Source organism: Equus przewalskii, chromosome 20 (genome assembly GCF_037783145.1).
Source record: "Equus przewalskii isolate Varuska chromosome 20, EquPr2, whole genome shotgun sequence".
NCBI lineage: Eukaryota > Metazoa > Chordata > Mammalia > Perissodactyla > Equidae > Equus > Equus przewalskii.
Window position 1 is genome coordinate 1,462,447 of NC_091850.1, and position 7,743 is coordinate 1,470,189.

General features: G+C 60.6%; 1 protein-coding gene across 1 annotated transcript; it reads right to left on the bottom strand.

The window, feature by feature from the left end:
• Positions 1-552: 552 nt before the first annotated feature.
• CIB3 (calcium and integrin binding family member 3) lies at positions 553-7,467 on the bottom strand. The gene is made up of 7 exons (XM_070586448.1): positions 6,425-7,467; positions 5,911-6,037; positions 5,681-5,715; positions 3,947-4,058; positions 2,998-3,145; positions 1,872-2,067; positions 553-923 (listed from the first exon to the last, which is right to left on the bottom strand). Exons 2-7 carry the CDS (start codon positions 5,959-5,961, stop codon positions 902-904), a joined length of 564 nt encoding a protein of 187 aa, XP_070442549.1. The 5' UTR covers positions 5,962-6,037; positions 6,425-7,467; the 3' UTR covers positions 553-901.
• Between the last annotated feature and the right edge of the window lie 276 nt (positions 7,468-7,743).

The window sequence follows — 7,743 nt, forward strand, 5'->3', positions numbered from 1 at the left end:
AGAAGATATAAGGATGGCCAATAGACACATGAAAAGATGCTCATCATCACTAATCATCAGGGAAATGCAAATCAAAACTACACTAAGATATCACCTTACACCTGTTAGAATGGCAAAAATATCCAAAACCAAGAGTGACAAATGTTGGAGAGGCGGTGGAGAAAAAGGAACCCTCATACACTGTTGGTGGGAATGCAAACTGGTGCAGCCACTATGGAAAACAGTATGGAGATTTCTCAAAAAGTTAAGAATAGAAATACCTTATGACCCAGCCATCCCACTACTGGGTATCTATCCTAAGAACCTGAAATCAGCAATTCCAAAAGTCCCATGCACCCCTATGTTCATCGCAGCATTATTCACAATAGCCATGACATGGAACCAACCTAAGTGCCCAGCAACTGACGATTGGATAAAGAAGATATGGTATATATATACAATGGAATACTACTCAGCCATAAAAAAGGACAAAGTCGTCCCATTCATAACAACGTGGATAGACCTTGAGGGTATTATGTTGAGTGAAATAAGCTGGACAGAGAAAGACGAATTCTGTATGACTCCACTCATAGGTGGAAGTTAATATATAGACAAAGACAACTGACTGGTGGTTACCAGGGGAAAGGGGGGGGTGGGGGGAGGGCACTAAGGGTGAAGTGGTGTACCCACAACATGACTAACAATAACGTACAACTGTAATTTCACAAGGTTGTTAACTATCATAATCTTAATAATAATTTTTTTTTTTAAATATGGAATACACGTCCTCCTGGCCAGCGTGCGAGCGCAGCGTTTATTCCCAGAGTGAGAGGGACCTCCCGCGGGCGAGGGCCTCCGCCGCTCCTCCTCCTCCTCCTCCTCCTCCTCCTCCTCCTCCTCCTCCTCCTCCTCCTCGGCGCGCTCAGATGCGGATGTGGAAGGTGCTGTGCGAAGGAGGAGGGGGTCCGTGTCAGCGGACGCCCGGCGCCCCACCCCGCGCGCTCCTCTCCCCGCCCCTCAGCCAACGGCCGCGGGGCCAGAGCACAGCTCTGTGGGTGCGAGTGTGCGTCCGGGCTGCACGCCAGACTTGCTGTGGCACTCTGAGTGGGCGGCTGCCCCTCTCTGAGCCTCAGCGTCCTCCCCGTAAGGCGGGGGCCACAGCTGTCTGTCCTTCAAGGTCTGCGATGAGGGCCGGGGGCGGCCGTGCGGGCGGGACGCCGGAGGGCGCCAGGCTGCTGTCAGCACGCACGTCTCCACCCGCCAGGGGACAGCGCGCCTCCCGGGGCGGAGCCAGGAGGCCCTGTGCGCGCCGCGCGGGCTGCCTCAGTGGGCCGCTGTGCTCGGGGAGGGCCGGGCCGCGGACCCTGCCGCCTGCGCCCTGCGGCCCAGGGCAGCCCCGACGACACGCGCACGCGGGCGAGGCTGTGCGCCAAGAGCACCACTGACGGGCGTGGAAACGTGCGCCTCACGTCACTGTCGTCCGTCTCGAGTGCTATTATTGATTTTTCCCCAACCACTTAAAAATGTAAAATCCAGCTCACGGGACGTACAAACACAGGCGGCAGACCACTTCCTACGTTAACTCACTTAATGCCCACCGTCGGCCGCACGGTGGGGCTCTGGTTCTCCCCGGGGCTGCCAAGTACAGCTGTGCAGTCTGTTCACTGCAGTGTTCACGCAAGTGAGGGCTGAAGTCCAGCCGTGTTCCACCCGCAAAGAGCCGTGTCCACTCACAGGAGGTGCCCACGGGGCCCCTCATTATCCCCATTTTAAAGATGCAAGGACCGAGGCCAGAGAGGTTGGGAAAGTTCCCCAAGGTCACAAATGGGGTCTGCACTGCCTGGTGAGGCCCTCCGGGCGGGCGGCTGGGGCGCGGCGGCGAGGAGCCTCACCTGAGGAAGTCGGGCGCCCGCAGGATCACGTGCTGGAAGTCGTCCAGGGACAGCCGCCCGTCGTGGTCCGCGTCGGCCTCGTCCAGCACCTTCTCACACACCAGGCTCACCTCCTCGGCGCTCAGCTCGCCCCGCGTCAGCTTGGTCACCGTCTGCTCCAGGTCCCACGCGCAGATGTAGTCGTCGTCGTTAAAGTCTGCAGGACTGAGGGGGTCACGGGGTGGGGGCACAGCGGGTGGCAGGCAGGCTGGGCCAGCCGTGGGCACACTCGTCCCCATGTTAGGAGGAAACTGAGGCACTGGAGGGAACCCAAGACCCTGTGGGGAAAGCTGGGTCTTGCTTTGGAATCAGGCAGGGACCTCCTGGGAGGTCATTCATTCACACAACAAGCATTAATGGAGCACCTACTATCTGCCAGGCATGTGTACCTGTGTTTCATTCATTCACTCAACAAGTATTTATGGCGTGCCTACTGTGTGCCACGCACTGGGATACATTTTTATTCACTCAACAAGTATTTAGTGAGCGCCTACTATGTGCCTAGCACTGGGATAGATTTTCATTCAACAGGTATTTATTGAGCACCTACTACGTGCCAGGCACACTAACTGTTTTTCATTCATTCATTCACTCAACAAGTGTTCGCTGAGCACCGACTGTGTGCCAGGCGCGGGAGACAGATGATGGACAAGCCAGACACCGAGGCTGCCCTCGGGCCTCCTCAGCGAGAAGGGCGGCGAGAAGGGAACAGGTGACAGGAGGAAATTCAGCAGCCCAGCTCCCGCCGGGGGGCGACAGGACGCGGGCTGGAGAGTGGCCGGCGGGGCCGCTGTCGGCGGCGACATGAGGGCGGGGAGGCGGGGACACGGGGGCGGTCGCGGCCCGCAGGCAGGTGGAGGGGCGGGGGCGCGGGGGGCGCGGGGGGCTCGGGCAGAGGGGCGGGGCCCGCGGGCGGAGGGGCGCGGGTGCGCGGGCGGAGGGGCGCGGGTGCGCGGGCGGAGGGGCGGGGGTGCGCGGGCGGAGGGGCGGGGTCCGCGGGCGGAGGGGGGCGGCCGCGGGCTGGGCATCGGAGACTCGAGGCGACCCCCCCCGCCCCGCTTCCTCCCGCCCCCGCCGCCCCGCGCACCGTAGATCTTAAAAGCGTAGTAGGCTTTGAGGTCGCGGGGGGCCATTTCGCTCATCACGGAGAACATGTCCAGGAAGTTGTCCAAGGTCATGTGGCCGTCCCCGTCCTCGGAGAAGACCTGTGCGATGCGCTGGCGGAAGGGGTTGTCCTGGGGGCGGGAGGCCGGGGGCACCTGAGCGGGCCGGGCTCACGCGGTCCCCCTCGCGGCTCCCTCGGCCCTGGAACCCCCGCCCGCGCGCTCGAGTCCGCTCGCCTGGCCGTCGCCGGCTCCGGTGCGCGCGGGGCTCAGCGGACCCATCGAGGCTGTCCTAGGAGTCCCCTGAAAAGTCGGGGTGCTTCTTCTGGGGCAGCGCTGCCCGGGGAAAGCGGGGGCCGCGGGGGCTTCCTTCACTCCCTCGGGAAGGCAGGCCGCCTCCTCCCGGCAGGAGCCGGGCCGGGACCCCAGCGCACATCCTCGCTCCGGGCCCCTGCGTCCGGCCGTGCCCGAAGGGGGCCGGACCTGCCCCTGGGTCTCCTGCTCTGTGATCCAAGCCGTTCAGTCCCTCCCGAGTGAGGTTTTTGTCCCTCGAGATAAATAGTGTCTGCTCACAGTCACTCGTCCCACAAGTGCCCCCCGGAGGCACGAAGCACGCGTCAAACCCCCGGCTGAGAAGAAGGCGGACTCGTAGCTCCTACTGTGAAAAGAACTAACGTCCCGGGGGCTTGCCACGCAGCCGGCCCTGCGCTGAGCCCTCCACCTGCGTTATCTCACCTCATCTTCCCAACAACCCAGGGTTTGAATCCTGTCTCTGTCACGTCCTGGCTGTGTGGCCCTGAACAAGTGTGTTAACCTCTCTGAACCTGGGTTTCTTCATCTGTAAAATGGGAATAATTGCAGCACCCATCTTATAGGAATGCGGCAAGGGCCATCCATCCTGTGTGTCCTGGCCTGCCACACGGCTGGGCATACCTTCAGCTCAGGCATGCTGCTGATGAGCTCGTAGGGCACCTTCACGTCGGGGCTGCTGGTGTAGTCCAGAGGGACGAGCTGGGGGGCCAGGTCCTGGTAGCGATAGAAGAGCCTGGTGTGGGAGGGAGATGCCGGGAAGAGCTGCGCGGTGGGAGCGGGGATGCCTCTGCTCTCTCGCCCTCGCAGCAGCTCGGTCTCTGCTGAAGGATGCTGGGTCCTCAAGAGCCATCGACCCTGGGCCCAGCCTTGCAGTAGACAGAGCCAGACACAGGCACTTCCATCCCCCGGGGACAGGGCCAAGGTGGAGAGAGGGCCCCAGAGCTAGGGGCAACTCCGGTGGGAAAACAAGCCAGGGAGGAGGAGGGACTCCTGACAGCGGGTCACAGATGCTGGGCTTCCAGGCTAAGCAGGAGCTCACTGGGCAGAGGGGATGACAGAGGGGGTGCGCCTCGGCCAGGTGTCTCACCGAGCGTCCAGAGACTCTGAGCTAGTGGATGCCTCTCTGGGCGTCATCGTGTTGTCAGCAAGAGCCCGTCCTAAAGACCCCTGTCCTCACACTCTCCTTCTCTCCCTTGTGGGAGACAGGGCGCCCTCCACAGGGCGGAGCGGAAACAAAGGCTCTTCTCAGAGTGAATGAAAGGCACTTTGCAAAACACCAAATACCACCTCCATCCCTGGGTGGTGAGGCCCGCACCTGGTGACCCCTGGCTCCCTGGGGGTGTGCTGAGCGCAGGCTTCAGAGACCCCAGGTCAGAATCCCCGAGCTGCTGGGGACTGTCTCTGAGGGGCCAGGAGCCGCTGGCGCGTTGATGGCTGGGGACTCGAGGAGGGGGCACCTGGAATTGCGGCCCTGACCACACGGCCCCGTCTGCGTCTCCTCAGGGAACGGCCTGGCTGTAGGTTTCTGTGTGGCCTTGAGCAGTCCCTCTCCCCCTCTGAGCCTCCGTGAGTCTATCTGACCAGAAAGAAGCTTGGGACAGACGGAATGTCGGCCCTGAAACTTCTTGGGGCCCTGTCCATCTGCAGAGCAGAGTCAGCCTCCCAGCCTGAGCCTCAGTTTCCCCATCAGTAATCCGATCGCAATGGCCAGTGTGACCCTGCGAGCTGTCCTCGCCCAGACAATGGGGCTCGCTGGCAAAAGGTGTGCCCATCAATAATGGATGCCCCGTGCCCACACGACTGGGGCCTTGGCCCCGATCACGCTGCGGCTGAACCCCGGCCAGCTTGGGTTTCACAGCTCCAAGTTCATGGGTCGGGGCCTCTGGACAATGGCTCCGTGGGCTGAGCGATGACGTGGGATACCCGTCTATACCTGTCTCGCTTGTGCCAGGGGCCTGCAGCAGCTTCAGGCCACCTCCCCACCCCCTGGCCTTGACGCCAACCCCACAGCCAGAGCTGGCTCTGGCCTCTGCCCCTGGCGTCCCAGTCTCCCGTCCCAGCCTCTCCACGCCAGCCTGGGGGACCTGTCTGACACACTGACCCGTCTCTCCCCAGCTCGCACTCTCTGGGGCTCCCACCACCCTCGAGAGAAAGCCCAAGCTCATCAGCCTAGAGGTGTGACGAGATGACAAGATGGGACTGCCCGCCCTCCCCAGCTCCGCCCGCGTCCCCTGACCAGCCTGCCATCCCCCATTGGCAGTTTAACCACCACGAAGCCCTGAGCCCTGTCACTCAGCAGAGCCTCCGGTGAGGAGCAGAGTTGCTCAGACCTTCCTCCCCGCTCCACAGACTGACCTCATGATCTCCTTCCTCGTGAAGAAGGTGCAGTCCTGCGGACAGAGAAGCTGGCTGCCCGGGCCGCCGCGGCCACCTGCCCTCCCTCAGTGGGCCGCCTCCGCCCGGGGCTGCGCCCAGAGCTGCCCCAGGACCCCTGCCGCCAGCCGCCTGGGAGGAAGTGTGCTGACCCCGGCGCTCAGGCCAGGCCAAGGCTGCCAGACCCACCAGGGCCCGGCTGCTGTCCCTACCTGATACGCTTCCAGCTGCTCGTGAGTGAAAACGGCCGGCTTGTTGCCCATGGTGAGCCCGCTGCCAGGACCCGGGACAGGCTCTGGAGGCCCCGCTCTCCTCAGGGCCACACCAGCTGCCAGGCTGCTGCGCATCAGCGTGTGGGCAAATCTCCCTGCCCTGGCTGTCACCTGCCCACCCGCCTGTCACCCCCAGCCTAGGGAGAATCAAGTTACAGCTGGGCTCTCTGGGCAACAGCCCGAGGATGTCCACGGCCACCGGGGCAAGAAGAAGGGCTGTGAGAGGTCACAGGGCAGCCCTCGGTGGGGAGACCACACCTACCACTAAGATAGGTGTGCGGGGGTCTGGGGCACCTCCCAGAGATGGGCAGGGTGGCGGAGAGGCTGCGAGCACACCCCAGCTCAAATTCCAGCTCTCCCCCAACCCCGCTGGCTGTGTGGCCTTCGCTGTGTGGCCAAGTCAGCTGACGTCTCTGAGTCTCATTTGTAAGATGGAAATCACATTAGTACCTACCTCACGGAGTCGCTCTGAAGATCTAACGAGATCGTTAAGACAATCAAAAAAAAAAAAAAAAACAGTGGCTATAAGCTTGTTCTAGGCTCTGGGAGCACAATAGTGAACACGCTAGATGAGCTGTGCACTGGACACGATGATGATGATGATGATGATGTTATGGCTTGAGATAAGCAATCCACAGGCTTAGTTTGAGAAACAGTGGGTTAAATAACACCAGAGTTCTTTATTGCACGACTTGTCAGAGCCTTTACTATGCAATGTGCACCAAGCATCCTCCAGGGGTAGATACAAAGTAGCAGCTGCCAACCTCATTGAGACCCAGAATCCTCTGTGCAGAACACGTTGGATTCCAAAGTCCTGAGCCTGGTGCTCAGTGCCCTTGTTCTGAGTCTTGCCTCTTTCCACTTTCCCCTCTGCTCAGATTTTTCCAGCCCTGCACCCCGAGTTCCTTGAGCCACTTTTTGCCCTCGGCCTCTGCCCAGCGTGTGAAGCCTATTGTCAGGTGTGACTGTGGTTAGGCTTCAAAGACCCCCGAGGATGATTTGGTAAAAAACTGATGAGACAAAGTATTGGCGACTATGTGGAGCGACTGGAAGTCTTATCTTGCCGGTGGCGCTGCAGAACGGTGTGGCCTCTCCGGAGGCCGGGTTGGCGGTTTCTTGTAAAGTTAGACGCACTCGTTACTCAGCCGGCCCCCGGGTACCTACCCGAGAAACGAGAACCGGGTCGCACGGGACCCTGCACTTGCCCACCGGATGGACAGAATACTTGCAAATCATATTGCTGACAAGAGACTGGTCTCCAGAATCTATAAAAAACTCCTACAAGTCTACAGTAAAAAGACAAATAATGCAAGAAAAAATGGGCAAAGCCTGGGGGCAGAGCGGGAGGCCTAGTTGGAGCAAAGAGGATGTTGAGGGTGTGAAGTCACCCTGCGTGAGGCCGTACCGATGGGTATACGCCAGTTCACATCTGTTGAAACCGACCCGGAGAACGCGGACTGCGCGCTGTGCACGCTGGGCGCCGCCGCGGCGGTGAGCGTTCATCGACTGCAACAAGTGCCCCGTGTGGCGGGATGTGGAGAGGGCGAGAGGCTGCGCGGGGGCGGGCGGGGGGCGGGGGCAGGGACGCTATGGGAAAGCTCTGTGCCTTCCTCAAATTTGCTGTGAACCTAAAACTGCTCTGAAAATAAAGTCTATTAAAACAAAACAAAACAGGTAACGGATTCGAATAGACAAGTCTCCGAAGAAGACCCACGAATGGCCAAGAAGCCCCTGGGGAGATGCTCCCCGTCATTCGTCATCGGGAAATGCGAG

Excerpts from the sequence above, each read along its gene's own strand:
- CIB3 (XM_070586448.1), bottom strand. The coding sequence starts at position 5,961 with ATGGGCAACAAGCCGGCCGTTTTCACTCACGAGCAGCTGGAAGCGTAT. Across the intron at positions 5,716-5,910 it reads AGCAGCTGGAAGCGTATCAG|GACTGCACCTTCTTCACGAG; the intron begins GTAGGGACAGCA and ends CTCTGTCCGCAG. Across the intron at positions 924-1,871 it reads CGGGCGCCCGACTTCCTCAG|CACCTTCCACATCCGCATCT; the intron begins GTGAGGCTCCTC and ends TCCTTCGCACAG.